Below are 17,256 nucleotides of genomic sequence, written 5' to 3'. Positions count from 1 at the left end.
TTATAAATTATAATGAAATTAATTAAAAAATATTACTAAAATTATTAAAGTTGTAAAAAATTGTATAATAAAAATATTTATACTAAATGTTTATGGAACTCTTAAATGTTTATACTAAAGAACTTAATTGTTGATTTTGTTAATTACGGTAAAAAAAAAGGTCATATTTTCAGTGGTAACACATAGTACATACATTCAAAAAATAGTATAAATTTCATTAATCTCTAAATTTCAGGAGATTATAGTTTCCTGCATCTTAATTATGTGGATAAAAAAATATATGAAACCGAAAAATTGAATTTTCTGCTATAAATTACAAATAAAACAAAATCCATTTTCTTTAATAATTATAAGAAGTAGGTTAAAACCCATGTCAGTAAAATGCGATTTTCAATGTAACTTTTATTTATTGCACAGTGATATATTGGGAAACTCAATTTCAAGTTTTAAGAAAATTGGAATGAATGAAAGAGCCATGCAGGAAAATGGTGAGGTGGCATATTCATATTAAAGTATATAGGAAGAACATAGACCACGTGATTGTTTTCTGTGCAACCAATGCATGTTAGTTATATCTGAGGCAAACATGAACGGAGAGAGAACCTGAAGGCTTATATAATTCTACTAAGTCTGAAAAGAAAAATGCAGACAATAGAGTGTGAGAGAGATTGAGTTTGAGGTTTTGCATTTTATTACAATTTTAGTTAGCTCTCTAATTTGAGAGAATAAAGTTAAAGCTAGTTAGCAAAAAGTAAAGGTTGGTTCAGTTTGTTGCAAAAGTTTTCATTTCAATCATTTCAAAAGAGTTTCCATCATCTGCTGAAGCTATCTCAGATAGATAGCAGAAAAATTTGTAAAATGAAAGTGATCTTTTCTGCATATAAATCACTTGCATGCTGTGTTTTCTCTTTGATTTAGTAATAGAAAAGGTTCCAAATGCAGGATTTACACCTGTATAAACTGTTTTTATGTTTTTATGTCTGTCATTATGTTTCTCTTTTAATTTTATGAATATAGTGTTGGGACTTTAAAGTAAAACCATAACTTTTATTGTATTGGAATTCCTTCTTGTTTTTTATATGTGGTTTGTCTTGTAATCATTGCAGGAAGTGTTAATATTTTTAATTTTTATATTTATTATAGTTTGAGAATGATGTTCATGGTGACTTGTTCATGAAACTTACTATTCAGTTGTTTTCTGTTTAAATGTGTAAGGATTTGGTTTTCTGATGGAAATGGAGAATGATAACAGCTTCACACAACAGACGGCAAGGCCAAAATTTGATTGTCTTCTATTTGGTAAGCTTTGTAATGAGTACACTGTACAGAAAAATTCCACGTTTGTGCATTCTGCTATATATTAACTTATATTATTTTGCAGATTTAGATGATACTTTGTATCCTCTCAATTCTGGCCTTGCACTTGCAATTCACCAAAATATCAAGGGTAAGTGACTGTGCCACACTTGTGCTGTTATAGTATTTTCATTATTGTGTTTGTAGTTGCTGCTGAATTTTTGACATGGTTGATCTTTAGATTACATGGTGGAGAAACTTGGCATAGAACCAAGTAAAACTGATGAAATGACCAACCTTCTTTACAGTAACTATGGAACTACTCTTGCTGGTTTAAGGGTGTGATTTCCTCTATTTGTTCACTAATTATCATTTTATGATAAATAAGTTTTAGTCGTTATTAAATTCTGAAAATACTGGTAATTTATTTACTGCCATGCATTTCATTTTCTGTTCAGGCAATTGGATATGACTTTGATTATGAAGAATATTACAGGTAGTGTTGCATCTTTCTTTTCGCCCACAACACTTTGAAATGACTAATGAGTGTTTCTTTTTTCAATATGCCTGAGTCTCTTTAATCTGAAATGGTGATATTTGACTCTTCAAAATTTTGTTGACAGTTTTGTTCATGGAAAATTGCCCTATGAAAACTTAAAGCCAGATCCAGTTCTGAGGAATCTCCTGCTGAGCCTTTCTTATAGGAAGCTTGTAAGTTGTTTATAACAAAAATGAAAGCAGTACAATTGCAAAAAAAACATCATGACATTCAAAAAATATACATTTATTAGAAATTTTATTATATATTATTATATTAATTATGTCAAACTATATTTTCTTTCAAATATATCAAGAAAATATCTTATATATATATATATATATATATATATATATTAGATTGTCAAATAGTGGTTCTAAAATTTACAAGTTATATTTTTAGTTTCTAAAATGATCACAGATTTTTTTTTTTTTTTGTCTTGATGAATAGTATGTTCCCTCATATAGTACTATATTTAATCTCTCACTCTTGTGTTTGAACACTTGTTTTTGTGAGTAATAGATTTTTACAAACTCAGACAAAGTCCATACGATTAAGGCACTGGAAAGACTTGGATTGGAAGATTGTTTTGAAGGAATCATATGCTTTGAGACTCTCAATCCCATCCACAGAGGTACTGTGTATGATGATGAAGAGAACAAAGGTTCAATGGCAACTGATCCAACACCAAAAACAGCTCTAAAATGCTCAGAAATCTTTGACATCATACAACATTTTGCTGAACCTGATCCCACTGCAGAGCTTCCAAGCACATCAGTTATCTGCAAACCATCAGAACATGCCATTGAATTGGCTCTCAAGAAAGCCAACATTAACCCAAAAAGAACAGTAAGAAAAAACAACCTCAGTTCTGTTAACTTTCACAAATAACTATAGGTTTAATGTTTATTTGTAACATCTCACTTTTTGATTTTATTATCTCTAAAAAAACAATATTAGTAGTTCGTGTCTTTATAAAATGTGTCACATCAAAACATATTTTACACCTTATCCTTCTCAAATTTAAGCTTTTAATTTGATAGTTTGATAATGAGTAAAACAGATTCAATAAATAATTAAAATAGATTTTATTATGATTTTGATATTAAGTTAATTTTAGTTTAATTTTATAAAACTTGTTTATAAGATTTGATTTCGGATCACTTTTATATATGTACATATATATTATAATTTATTTTTATCTTTATAAAATTTTCAATATATAATTTCACTACTGGAACAATATAAAAAATGTAGAATTGAGAAAAAATGCATCAATCAGAAAAGGAAAAGAGAAAAATTAGTATCCAAAAGAGCTTTAGCATCTGCTTATGTTTATGAAGTGACTTATTTAACTTCTTATCATATTATATAACCTGTAAATCTATTACTTTTATTCCTATAAATATAAATTAAGTGTTGATAAATTTTTGGCAGTTCAAGAATTATTTTTCTTAAAGCTTTTAAGGTTGGAATACATTTGATACGGTTCTTTGCTACATTCAGCTGTTCTTCGAGGATAGTGTCCGCAACATACAAGCTGGAAAACGAGTGGGTCTTCACACTGTGCTGGTATGTCAATGTTGGGAACTTTGTGTAGTAGAAACTCACTATTTTTTAGGAATTACTTATCGCTTTATAAGTTTGATAGAATACTATTTTTAATTTTTTTTTATTAGACAAATTTTTGGTAATTTCAAATTTTATCCCAATTGATATATTGGCACCTTTCAAAAAATTTATCAACTGGATAACCTTTTGAATTAACATGTTACCCCTTTTGATTCAAAGAAGCAACAAAGCAAATATAGGCTCAAGTTAGTATATTTATTAAATTTTGGTTTTAAATAACACTAAAAATTTATAAAAAACACCTATTTTTATGTATTTTATATTTAATTTAAGAGAGAGATTAAAGATTGTAAATTAAAAAAAAATGAAAGTGTGATAATATATTTCCTTAATATTTAAGTAGTTGAGGTTCTAAAATTTGATTGGTTGGTACATCCAGGTTGGTAAATCCCAGAGAGTTAAAGGTGCTGACTATGCCATGCAGAGCATTCACAACCTTAGGGAGACAGTACCTCAATTATGGGAAACTGAAATAACAGCACAAGTTATTGCATGTCCTGGGACTCAGAAGCTTGCAGTGGAAACAACACTTATAGTTTGAGACATGCAAGAATGACACTTTCTATTATCATCAATAAATTTAAGGATCAATTACAATTTTTAGTTCTGACTTTTGAGATAAATTTAGTTTTGGTTTTCTAAATCTTTAAAATATTATTTTAGTCTCTCAAATTTGAAAAATAATTTCTGTAGTCTTTTAGTAATAAATGAAGGAATCAAAAGATTTTTGTGAAACTAGTTTTTATCCTTACATTTCAGAGATTTCAAAAGTTTTTTTTTTCAATTTGAGAGATTAAAATTAGTTTTTTTTTATTTGAAAACCAAAGTTAGATTCATCTTAAATTTATGGGGTTAAAAATTTAGTTAAATCTGCGTTAGTTTCCCTTGTTCTGTTTTAATGGTTACGATCCTTGATAATTAGTTAAGTTAGGTCATTTGCTTTCTTTTAATAAAAGCATTAACTTTTGTTCTTGCAATTTTGTAGTTTTTAGTTGATCAGGTTATGGTACGAAAAAACATAAAGAAAAAGTTATTGTACCTAATTTAATGCGTTAACTCAAAATATTAAAACATTTTAACTATCTCTATCTATTTTCAAAAATATGTTTTATATTCAACTGAAATTATATTTTCAATTACTTTTTTATACAGATACTTTATAAATATTTTTATAAATAATTAATAAAATTAACTAACTTTCTTTATCATCCCAAGTTTAATTAATTCTTCTAGAGAGGAACCGTGTTCTTAAAATAAAAAGGTGTTTTGTTTAATTGTTATTAAAAAGACAATGTATAATTAATTAATGTTCGAATATAGAATTTTATAAATTTAAGAAAGAGAAGGCAAAATGGATTGGGCAATGAACATGTCAATCTGAGTAAGCCAATTCATTAAGCCCAGAAATAGATGGGATGGCTCATCCCGCTAACCCATGACTTTGTATTGTGGTGTCTTATGTTGTTTAATTTTATATTATTTTTTTATTGTGAAAATTTGGAAGGAGAAAATTGGATATAGATATCTTTCACTAGAAAGAACAAAACTATATATTAGCCATTAAAAAACTGTACTTAAACAAAAATAGGAAAAGAAAATAAATTGGGCTAGCCCATTTCATCATAAAACCATACTACAGAAAAAAAATTATCAGTTATAATCTGGTTTTTCTCAAACAGAAGACTCTTCTTTAGTAAACACAAGATCGAAATATGATAATATGGTATAATTAAAACAACAAAATTTCTAACTTGTAATTGAATCCTCTGCTCTGAATAGTACATAATATGAAAGATCTAAAGAATACCCAACCCAAAACAACTAAGCATCATAGGTGAAATTCTTGTTGACACCACTAGTAGATAGTGAACTAACTCAAGTACTTTTAGGAGAGGACTAGCATTAGGTTCCACCTAATAACAGGTACCATGTGAAAAAGAAAGTCACAATATACTTGTCACTGACATTCCTCTGATATAAAACATATAATCTACACCAACTATGAGTCTCATTATGACTGACATAACAAATCTAAGACATTCCTTATGTAGATGATTACTCCTATGTTGGATTTAAAAAAACATACTTCATAAAGTATAAATCTACGGTATTCAATGTGCAGATCTCTCTTTGTTTCAGAACTGTTTTCTCTTTGGGTGTACAAAGATGTTCAATTTGATTATCATCCGATCTATTCCGATCACATATAATCCTTCTCAATACAATTTCTCTGATGTGGTAAGAAAATAGGTTGTTTTTGCATTAGTACAAAGTCCAGAAAAGGCAAATGCAAAATCACTAGAAACTCATTAAAATATCAAACAGGTTCAAAATGTTAAGTCAGCAGTAATGAGTACCTTAAAATCAGCCATTCATCTCAATCAGTCGTCAACATCTTCCGGTAGACGAGGCTCGCCAAACCATCTAGGTGGATCATAACCATGCCCACCTAAAGACATAACGAATATACTTGTAGCACATTTAAAACCAATTATGTAACTTAAAATCAGAACAAAAATAACAAGTATGCACAACACTATCAAAGTAATTGGTCAATACCATACCAAGGGGATTGCATCGACAGAGACGCCAGGCAGTCAAAACTGTACCCTTCACCACTCCATATCTCTTATAAGCCTCCATGGAATATTCACTGCATGTAGGAACATAGCGACAGCTCTTGGGCAAAATTGGTGAAATTTCTCCTGTACACATGAACAATATCATGTTTGGGTAAACCAAGCTTAATCAAACATTTATTCAATATTATTCTACCAAATAAGAACCTATTTATAGGGTTTAAAAAATTCAAATGTGAGTTTAAATATTGGTATATGAATAAAGATGAGAAAAATTGAAATGAGAATGAAAAACAGTTACTCTTGTAGAATCTCAACATGGACAGCGCAACTTCGACTCCTAAATTTTTCACCTCGCCATCTGATGAAAAATTTAACAGTAAAAATTAAATTATTTGACAAGTGAATTAGCTTAGAAGAGAGAGAGAAGAGGGTACCTTGGATTGTGTCAGGGTTGGAATCTTCCTTTAATGCACAAACCAATGGGGTGTGATGATGTGGTAGGGTTCGGAAAGGATAGTGGAGTGGATTTATTTTGATTTTAGGAGAAGAGAAATTAGGGTTTTGAATTAGAACGGAAGAATAAGAGTTGTGAGTTAGAAAAAGATTGGCCATGGTGACGCCAAGACACAAGCACCACCGCTGTGAAGCCTTCAGACCAGCACCAGCATTAGTGACTGACAACAAAATGTGTTATATTGAGAGCGATAATTTGAGGAGATGAGTTCAATTTATTTTCTTTAAGAAAAAAAGGTTAAGATTCAATTGTATTTTTATTTCTTTAATCTTTGTAAAAAACTTTAGGTTTAATTGCTTACTTTGTCCCCAGTTTGGTTGAATTGTGTCAAATTCATCCTCATTTTTTAAAAAGTTTCATTGTCGTCCTCACATAGTGTAAAAGTGTCAATTGAATCCAAACATAGAAAAAATTTGTGTCAATATAGTCATCTCTGTTAAATACACACTAACGGTGTTAAGTGGCTGATTATTTGGCACTAGAGAATTAAAACGTGGCAAAACGTGGCAAATGAGTCACAGTTTCCCCTTTCCTCCCCAAATTCATCTCCTCTTCTCCAACACAAAACAGAAACCCCCACTTTCTCTTATTCTTCTTACTCACTCGAAACCCACGCACAAAACTCAAATCTCCCTTTCCCAACCGAGACCGGCCACCGCGTCATCTCCGCGCACACTGCCGCCTCCGCCAGACCGGCCGCTGCGTGTCGCCGTCCAAGTCGTCGCCAACTCATTCCCCCTTCCTCTTCGCGCGCGGGAAGAACTCACCTTGCACCCTACAACCTCCACCGAAGTCGGCGGCCACGAGCCTCCGAGGCCGCCAAGGGCCGCTCTATCCGATCTCCTCTTCTGCCATAGCCTCCGCGCCCAGTCGCCACCTTTCGGACCACGAACCAGGGTCGTGCCGGCGATGGAACCCGCTGCCCTCGCCGGAGCCCGCTTCCTCACCGGCGCCGTCACTCTCCTTTTCTCATTCCCTTTTTTCATTTATTGATTAGTTTGGTGTTTCGACTTCTGAGATTAAGAACGATAGATGTGTGTTGTGTCCGAAACAGTGGTGGCCCCTTTTTTTTTTTGAATTAATCTAATGAATGTTGTATCATAGAAACGTTGAGGGAATGGGCTAATCTGATAGGTTGTGTTACAGGCTGAGGATGACAAAATTTTTGGTGCTTGGTGTTGAAGTCAATGAACACGAGGATGTTGAACTAATGATGCAGTTTGAAATGTCAATTTGTCACCCTTGTTTTAATGTGTTGGATATAGCAGAGGATAAAATGGCTTATTCCAAAGGACAAGCTTTGAGTGTATTGGCATGGAATCTGTGATTTGGTCTGTTTATTCGGTTTGATACAGGTGAATGATGATCTTGCATAGCTGCGGCCGAAATTGTTACTCAGGTTGAGGGAGATCTTGTTAGATAGAAAAAGGTTTTTCACCAAAGGCGTTCTGCTTTCAAAAGCCGCAATTGCGATTTTTCACCCTTCCTCAACTCAGAAACACTCTATCTCAAATATCTCAAATGCCGTAATTAGTTTTCGTTCACAAATACTTTTAATTTCCCCAATTCAATAACCTATTTCATTGACACGTCATTGACACGTCATTACCACTACTGTGACTTATTTGCCACGTTTTAATTCTCTAGTGCCAAATAATCAGTCACTTAACACCGTTAGTGTGTATTTAACGGAGATGACTACATTGACACAAATTTTTTCTATGTTTGGATTCAATTGACACTTTTACACCACGTGAGGACGACAATGAAACTTTTTTAAAAATGAGGATGAATTTGACACAATTCAACCAAACTGGGGACAAAGGAAGCAATTAAACCAAAACTTTATTAGTAAAACAAAGGCTTTACAGCATAAAATAATACAAAGTAATTTTTCAAAATATTCAAAAAATAGTGTACTTTTACTATTACTAATATTGTGGTGAGTACATGAAATATTCAAAATCAATTACTTTTAAAGAATATATTCCCAATAGTAAACAAACATGAATATACTATTGCTTGTTTTGAAATTTCCAAAAAGTATTTCTAAATTAAATTTTATAAAAAATACTTTTATAATCTTAAGCAACCAATAGTCATTATATATATATATATATAAAAGAATTTACAAGAAAATTAATATGATGCTAAAGGTATGAATTAATTTTCTGACAAGTCATTCTTGTTAAAAAAAAATGTGTCTAACTAATTATCTTTAAGGAAATTATCCTTTATGTATACACTTTAAATGAACACTTAATAATTTAATAGATTTGAAATCAATTTCATATTTACATACTTTTATCTTTATATATTGAGTTTACTTTTATTATGAGTTAAAATTATTAAACTAAACTTCATTTATATTCATGAATATTAAAGCATAAAACAATTTTAAATATGGACAGACAACAATTTAATTTTTAACATATAGTTTGTTTAGAGATAACCCATAATTTTAATCATGATAAATAATAATAAATTTCAAAATGCAAAACGACAAAAACTAGATGACACATAATGAAGATATACTAAGTATGTTTATAAATAGAAAAACATAAGTGTAAAATGTAAAGATCTAGAATGACATTTTAAAAATGATAGTAATTTAAAATTAGTGAGACTTAATTATTATAATATTAATAGGTTTTAATATAAATAGTTTTGTTAGGAAAAAGTTTTATTATTTTAAAACATACTCTCTTTAAACCACTTTCTTTTGGAGTTTTTTAACTTCTTCTTAGGAGTTATTATCATATGTTTGTCTTAGAAGAACCAAAACCATAAAATTGATCTTAAGAGCAAGTTTTTCAATTTGAACTAATCAGTTTCTCTATTTGAATAAGTTGAGTTTCAACCCATTTTTCTTTAGCCTTTTGTATTTGTTACATGTGGGTCCCACTTAGCTTGCATTGGTCTTTTGAGTCATCATATTTACTCTTTGTTTATCAGTGGTTCTAACGGTGTACCATGATCGTATTTCTGTTATCCATAGGAGCAAATAGAGTTTCATACATGTTTAGAGTTGTTTTAACTTTCTAAAGCATTCAGGTAAAGAAAACTAATTATCTTGCTTTAGTTTTATAGATTGTTTGATAATGTTAAATTTCATGTCTAATTAGTCTGTAATTTGTGATTGAGCTGTTGATAACTATGATCTTTTGAGATGGTTGTGGTTTGCTTGAATTTGTCTGTTTGTTGTTAAGAAATTGAAGAATCCATCCATTTGAACAAATTGATATGCACTCTAACATTGAAACATGGTTTTTAACTAAGCACTGAGTCAAGAATACAAATTTGATCATATGAATAGGTCCTTGGTTTTCCAAATTAGATAATTTAATGTGCAAGTTTTTTAATTTGACATTGAGCACAAGTTTGGTAGTAAAGGTATGGAAGCATTTCAGCTTCAGACCATTGAATGCTACATACTTGGTTAATAGTGGAAAGGTAGATGGGGAGTGACTTTGTATTACAAGGGGCTCTACTGGTGGATATACCACCTTAGTTGCCTTGCTTTTAAAGAAACTTTTAAGGCTGGTGCTTCTCTGTATGGTAGTCTAAGTTTGCTTGGGGAAAAGATTTTGGGCTCAAAGAGGCATTTAGGGAAGGTTGGTGGCTTTTGTTGGATGAGCTTTATCTTAATCAACAATTTGTTTTAGAAGATCTACATTGTGAAGGCCATGAAAGCAAAAGTACAAGTGCTACCAAAACAAGTGTTGGTGCAATGGAAAAATGGGCATGTCAAAAGCAGTCATGCGGGAAGATACAACTTCCTCAATTCAACCTTGAGGACAAGGTTGTTCTGCAACAACGTGTAATGATAGGATATAATGTGTATGAGAGGAGGAAACAAATTAAAAAGAAGTTATTAGTTAGGTTGTTAGGGTGAGCGAGGTTTCCTTTATATAGTTGGGGGGTCGTGGTATGTAGGGGACTTTTGGATAATTTTGTAGATTGAGCTTGAGCTCTTTGTGAAGGGAAAACCTTTGGAGAAGAGAGTGTTCTCTTATTTTTGTGTTCTTTTGAGTCTATACAATAAAGAATATTACTCTTCTTTCTCTTTTCAATTGTGGGTTCCTAACCGATTATGACTTTGTAGAATATAAATACTACTACGAGTGCACACTTTTAATGAAGTTTTATGTCAATGCATGTATCTAGATAATTGGGTGTAATGTCACTTGTTTATGTGTATCTATATGATTTCTTGTATAATCCAAGATTAGATTTTATCTAATGTGATTTAATTGTATATGAAAACTCTTTTAGTAAATTAGTTTATCATTTCTTTTCTATTGTCTATCTATTTGTTTTTTCTTGTTGCAATGATCACCTTGGTGGTGAAAACATAAGAAGATGTTTTAGTTGATCTGTGAGAGAGATGACACAATGTAGTTAGATTTAGTTATATCATATAGAAACTTTCTTCTTAAAATTATAGTTTTCGGTTGTTTATATAACTTGTTATACTCGGTACATGCTTTATGGATGATTCTAATATAATAGTTATATTTCTATCTCACTTGCTTATTGATTATTATTTATATAACTTATTTAATAATTTTACGTTGAGATATTACATAAAACATCTACTACGTGTCATTAAAAGATAAGTTGCTATTCTATCCACTTAGATGCCACAAAACACGATTTTGAATTACTGGTTGGTATACTTTTCATCAACATTGGCTCGAGGATTTCCAAATAGATTCTTACGAAAGGAAATTCTAGAGTTCATATCATAAGTTCAATTTACTGTTGTCAATACTATAAAAGGGAATTCTAGAGAGATATAGCAAGTTGACTACTATTGTACTGTTACAAAAGGGTTCTGGGAACATGGGTCATTTTTCCATGTTCGAACTAGGATCGAGATCTATGATGTGATACAATCAAGCGCTGAAATAAATTTGAGTAGATCTTTGGAATATTATGTTACCTTGAAACAAGGAATAACAGTCTTGTAAGTCAGGTTTTATCAATTTTCAAGTACTCCGAGATTCTTTAGCTGTTTTTTAGTACTCAGAATTTTGTATTGAAAAGTGCCAACAATATTCCTATAAAGAAGTACAAGGATAAGCAAACACTCATACATTGTACGCTTAAACGGAGTTCTTGGTTCAACTCAACCACTAAATCATAACATCATACTTGTGGGTCAATTTTCTATCACTCCAAAATGTTATATGATCGCTAAAATATGCTTCCATGTTTTCTATTTTTTCAATTGCTTCGATGACTTTGTCAATAATAAATCCATTCTTCCTAATTGTAGGCTTACAGCAATTTTAAAAATCTTATAAAATTACGTACAATTTAAAACATCTAGAAAGAAATTATAAAGAATTAAAAGCATAAATATGAATTTTTTATTCAATGGTATTATTGAGCTACATTATTATTTATTTTGGTGTCTATAATCTTTAACATGATTTCCAAATCATTTATTGAACATTGATTATTATAGGGCATCCCTCTTCAGTTAATAAATAACGACCATTGCATTATCTATCAAAAACGAGCTGTGATATTGGAAAACAAAGCCTTGAAGTCCTTCGTTGGGGTACCCACTCCCTCAGGTTTTGATGCCAAGTCAAATGCCTTGAATTTGACCTCCTCAAAATTCAGTGCCTGTCAAACGAATTGACTCAAAATTCGATATACAAATCTCGTAATGAGTTGAAAACAGATTATGGTTGAATTTTTATGACACATGGGAAACTAATTATTTTTACTGGTGAACGAAACAAAAAGTACTACAAAGAACCTTGGTTAGAAAACTAAAAGTGAAAAGCTTTTACTTAATATGTAAAAATGTTTTCGCTTGTGATTTTCTAAGGGTACTTTCATAAGATATCTAATAGAAACATCTTTTAATTCCTTGACCAATGATGGTTAGCAAGACCTTATAAAAAATTATATACCTGAATGCAGACTTCGGCAACATCAGCTCGAGGAATGGTTTTGGTTTCAGTCTGAAGAAGCTCGTCATCTTTTCCCACAATGAGTTCCCTAATCCCTCCTTCTTTATCTAGCAAACCACCGGGCCTGATTCAGCACAAAACGTGAGGAAATATTATGCAGATGGACACAATTTTGAAAAATGTTCAAAAAAATGTCACTCCAAAAATTTTAAATTTACATCGCCAACAAGAATATCAATGTATGTCCAAGACCCAGTAATTATGTAGTAGATATAAAGCAAATGAAATCGAATTTGTATTGCTACGCATCAGATTCAAATGGAGTAATGTAGGCACCAAACGAATTAACAAATATCAATGTTGTTCCCTCAGAATCTTCAAAAACTTTCATAAACAAGACACGGCATCAAGTATCAATATTCTCTTAATATTGCTAGATAATGCACTCAACCAAAACAGATATCAAGATAAGGTTGTTGAGTTGATTCAAGAGAATGGGCCAATATAGTAAAACAAAACAGAGAGAAACGTAGGACAAACAATACTTCTTGATATGGATAGAAATTAGTGTACCTTATGATTGTGTATGTAAGACCAGAATCAGCCAGATACTGTTCAGCCTTTCGCTTCCAAATCTGAGATCAATATAAAACTATAAGCTGCCAATGAAAGCGGAAACAAAACGATAGAGGGGAAGAGAAAATGGCACTATCTTTTAACTAAATCGCATTATGCTAAGAAATGGAACTTAAGCTCCATTTATTATAATAGAAAAACAAGGCCATGAGATTATGAAAGAATTCAATTAATAGTATAATAGAAAATATGACCAACCAATATATTCCCATTTCCCAAGCTGTTCAGAGGATGATTAGTGTTTGTTCCACCCATAGACCCAACCAACACAACATGCTTCACTCCTGCAGCCTTGGCTATTCATAGAGGTAATACAGTTTCAGTATCACAAGCACGGATGAATTTGTAGCATGATTTACAACAACAACAAATGGAATGAATGCAGATTCTTACCAGCATCTATTTGATTCTTCTGGCCAATCCAGTCAACCTAAAATATAAATGAGTAAGCTATAGTATTAATAAAACAATATACATATATAAATAAACTGAGCATGCATAGGGAATAATATGTAATGGCACCTGTTCAGGATATGCACCATCATCAAAATAGAACTCAGGCCTTCCACCTTTTGTTGGATCAAACCCGGGCTTCATTTGTGGAACTGCACTTGTGAGGATTATGAGAGCATCTATACCTTGAAATGCAGGAGTAATACTTTCAGCATCTCTGATATCCCCAACAAAAACATCATTTGCACCGCCAATTTTCTGTTTACTTTCTTCTGTTCTAACAAGGCCTCTGGTAACATACAGATTTGGCCTCTCTTTTAATTTTTTATACACAATTTGTCCTGAAAAATTATCCAATGAATCACATTGAAAATTGTAAATTAGGGAGAGAAAAGGATAGTGTTCCTCACATTATCATAGAAACAGAGGTTAAAAACTGTAATCATGTAGTCACGAATAAGAAGCCATGATTTAAACTTCCAAATCGAATGATAATGAAGAAAGAAGGTTGACTTTTACGTAGAATGAGAACAAGCTATTGTAATCTTAAGCAATCTTTACCCTTGTATTTGTGAGGTAGAACATTGTTCGTGTTTGATAGCAACATAAAAGAGTGTTTATCATCTTGTATCTGTTTTAGGATTTTATTTAGTAAACCAATGATCCTTTGATCCCACTTTTTTGAAATCAGAGTGTTTTAGTCAAGAGTGGTTGGGTCCAAAGAATGCTCAAGTCTTAACCAAGAGGGGTTGCGATCTAAAGAATATTCATGCTAAGCTAAAAGTGATTGCGTTCAAACAATACTTGTGGTTTAGCTAAACATGGTCATGTTTCAACCAATATTCAATCTAAGCTAGGAATGGTTGCATTCTAAAGAATACTCAATATTAGTCAAGAATGGTTGTGTTTCAAATAATACTCTTGTTTAGGCAGGAGTGGCTATTGCTAAAGAATACTTGAGTTTAGTCCAAAGTGATTGAGTTCAAATAATACTTGCTTTGTAACTTGTAATGTTAGTTTGCCTTAGTAGAACCTTGTTGTTGATCAAGAATTGGACCTGGTATAGGTTTATCAGACAAACCAATATAAAAATATCTACCATAACCTCTCTATCTCTTATTCCTTTTATATCACATGTTATTAACCTGCGTTGAACCTAAGCAGGAGAATTTTGCAAAAACAAGTTTTGAAAAGTGGTTTTTGACAGTGCATCAGTTTTAACTCACATCCCACAATTACTTGTCAAATACTACTCTTAAAGAATAATGCTTGACACTGTGTTTGTCCACCAATACTCACGTTCATCAAACAAAATTTTTTGAAAAGTTTTACTACACAATTTAATCCTTCCTTCTTGTGTATTTGACCTGTTTTTAACACAATTCATCCTTTCAAATCATATATTTAACACTTCCCCTTTTAGCTAGAATATATGTATCATGAGTCAAGTTAGTTAAAAATGGTCAAATAGCACAGTCGCTGAAAGAGACAAAAAGGGTAGATGTTTAAACAGTTGCTAGAAAGCAAAAAGCAAATTCTCAGATAATGCAAAGGCAGCTTGAAACCAAAAATGAGTAGAGGACACAATAGCTGACAGAAAGCAAGAATGCTCAGAGCACACGGTATTGAAAAGTAAAATTTCTCAAAGGGCACGGTAGCAATTGGAAAGCAAAATTGCTCAAAGAACACCACAGGTGCTAGAAAGAAAAAAGGGACAAAAGTAGGTAGAAGAAAATACTGCCAAAAATGTTGTCATAAATAGTATTTTCTGTAAAATTATTGATGGTAAACAGTTCTCGCTGGAATAATGTATACGATAAACAGTGCTCACCAGAAAAACTGTTGACAACCGTCATGCCAAAAAAACTTTGAAAAGAAACACCAATAGTGCTTCTCTTTATAGAATTGTAGCAGAAATTTGATTCGAGTTTCATATATATTTCTAAGATCACAAATTGTGATTGAAGCATTTCATTAAACTTGAATCCAATGACTATAAAACCTCCATTAAGTTCCCTGTCTTTGCATAAAATGGATTTAAGAAATCTAAATCACTAAGGGACTGAACATGGACTTTCTATAAAATAGATTAATGAAACATAAACCACTGAGGTGCTGAACATGTTTAAAAAATCTAAACCACTGAGATTAATGAAAAATAAAATGGATTTAAGAAATCTAAACCACTGAAGTACTGAGGCGCTGAACAGATTCACTCTCTATAAAATGAATAAAAGAACTGCTGAACATGTTCACTTTAATATATAGCTGACCCGTGTTTCATTGAACTTGCATTTCTCTGTTTCACTCCTACTAAAGGGAAACCCCTCATCTAGAAAGCCTTACTTTACTTAGCAACCCAGGTTCAGAATTTACTTGTTTTCATCACTCTTAAACCTGAACCCTATTATCTATTAAAGACATGATTTTTCTCTCAAAGACACCCAAAACCAAATTATGAAATCAAAGTCGACAACTGATGTTTTAAACACTACATGTCGTGAAAATGAGACCAGAAAAAAACAGGATTTGATGAATCTGTTCTTTAATATTTAATCAGTGCTAACGAACACCTTAACTACTGAAACAAGGACAATGATACAGGTTTTATGTGTTTAGGTTACTATATCCACATATTTAATATTCTACTTCAAGCAGACCCAAATCCTACTCCGTATTTCAAAATGATATCAGATGAAGAAAACTCTACAACCCTCTTCCACATTGCAAATAAAATCATTAAAACATGTAGTTAAAAGGATTTGCAAACCAATAGTTTCTGCAGCTGGTGAAATTTTTAATTTATTAAATATTAGCTAATCTCTCTGACAATTACTATATGTCTTTAATCCGACCAATTATTACAAGTTCATTATTGTTCATTTAAATTTAAAATTAATTTTTAATCATATAATATGAAAAATCTTGTGTATAAACCCCAAACTTGCTCCTGTATCAACATTCTTTGACAAAATTCTCAACAATCCGAAATATAGATAACCATAATGCAGTCAAATCACTAAACCTCAATTAAAATACTAACAAAACAGATTCGAAAAAGTAAGCGAGCACCTGTGCGGCCACCAGATCCGGTTACAAGCACGGTTCTTGGGGACAAATCAGCCATGGACGTAACAGTAGAGTGTAATTGGTACTGTGAATGTGTTGAAAATGGTAAAGACAAAAGGGAAATATAAAAGGAAGGAAAATAGATATTTAGAAAAAGAGTCTTAACCAACAAGAAAAGAAACACAATGTACATATGTGGAAGTGAATGTCTGGACTGCTTTAACTTACTGCACCAAAGAGTAAAAAATCTTAATTATTCCTTCTGTGTATAAAATATTCAAATTAATTATTATTGTTATTATAACTTTATAGTGAAATAGTTTTAAATTTAATATAAAATTAATATTTAAAATTATATTTCATAGCGAAATAGTCTTATAAAAGTAATATATATAAAATTTTAAACATTTGATGAAGAACATTTTATTTTAAAAAAAAAATTAACATACTCCAAAGAAAACCAAAATTGGTTATTAAAAACAGTATTAGTGTAACTATGGTACTGACAGGTTAGCTGTAGTGTTTATTACGGCACTGATAGGTAGGTTGTAGTGTTTATTACGGCACAGGTAGCTAGGTAGGAAAGGTGAGGCTGTGGTGATTGGG

At 31.5% G+C, this 17,256-nt stretch overlaps 3 protein-coding genes across 4 annotated transcripts; 1 reads left to right on the top strand and 2 right to left on the bottom strand.

Moving 5' to 3' along the window:
• Window positions 1-1,162: 1,162 nt before the first annotated feature.
• On the top strand, window positions 1,163-5,060 carry LOC148190773 (suppressor of disruption of TFIIS-like). Its single transcript, XM_088102330.1, has 8 exons — window positions 1,163-1,299; window positions 1,382-1,447; window positions 1,538-1,635; window positions 1,755-1,792; window positions 1,920-2,007; window positions 2,357-2,683; window positions 3,341-3,406; window positions 3,846-5,060. The coding sequence occupies exons 1-8, from the start codon at window positions 1,230-1,232 to the stop codon at window positions 4,005-4,007; spliced, it is 915 nt and encodes a 304-aa protein (XP_087958456.1). The 5' UTR covers window positions 1,163-1,229; the 3' UTR covers window positions 4,008-5,060.
• LOC148190772 (UPF0161 protein At3g09310-like) lies at window positions 2,209-6,746 on the bottom strand. Of its 2 annotated transcripts, none has more exons than XM_088102332.1 (5): window positions 6,483-6,746; window positions 6,347-6,406; window positions 6,031-6,171; window positions 5,824-5,915; window positions 2,209-2,616 (listed from the first exon to the last, which is right to left on the bottom strand). In XM_088102332.1, the coding sequence occupies exons 1-4, from the start codon at window positions 6,658-6,660 to the stop codon at window positions 5,848-5,850; spliced, it is 447 nt and encodes a 148-aa protein (XP_087958458.1). In that variant the 5' UTR covers window positions 6,661-6,746; the 3' UTR covers window positions 2,209-2,616; window positions 5,824-5,847. The 2 variants fall into 2 exon arrangements, with proteins under 2 accessions (XP_087958458.1, XP_087958457.1); XM_088102331.1 differs by lacking the exon at window positions 2,209-2,616 and adding an exon at window positions 5,193-5,696 and having other exon boundaries at window positions 6,483-6,744.
• A 5,168-nt stretch (window positions 6,747-11,914) lies between these two features.
• LOC148190771 (uncharacterized protein At5g02240-like) lies at window positions 11,915-16,812 on the bottom strand. The gene is made up of 7 exons (XM_088101183.1): window positions 16,654-16,812; window positions 13,651-13,922; window positions 13,522-13,558; window positions 13,327-13,424; window positions 13,066-13,127; window positions 12,493-12,616; window positions 11,915-12,199 (listed from the first exon to the last, which is right to left on the bottom strand). Exons 1-7 carry the CDS (start codon window positions 16,706-16,708, stop codon window positions 12,080-12,082), a joined length of 768 nt encoding a protein of 255 aa, XP_087957309.1. The 5' UTR covers window positions 16,709-16,812; the 3' UTR covers window positions 11,915-12,079.
• Between the last annotated feature and the right edge of the window lie 444 nt (window positions 16,813-17,256).

This window comes from Vigna umbellata, chromosome 11, assembly GCF_029865625.1.
Source record: "Vigna umbellata cultivar VRB3 chromosome 11, Vumbellata_1.0, whole genome shotgun sequence".
NCBI classification, from domain to species: domain Eukaryota; kingdom Viridiplantae; phylum Streptophyta; class Magnoliopsida; order Fabales; family Fabaceae; genus Vigna; species Vigna umbellata.
Note: the sequence above shows the minus strand (reverse complement) of the source record. Positions and strands in the feature narration are given on the sequence as shown.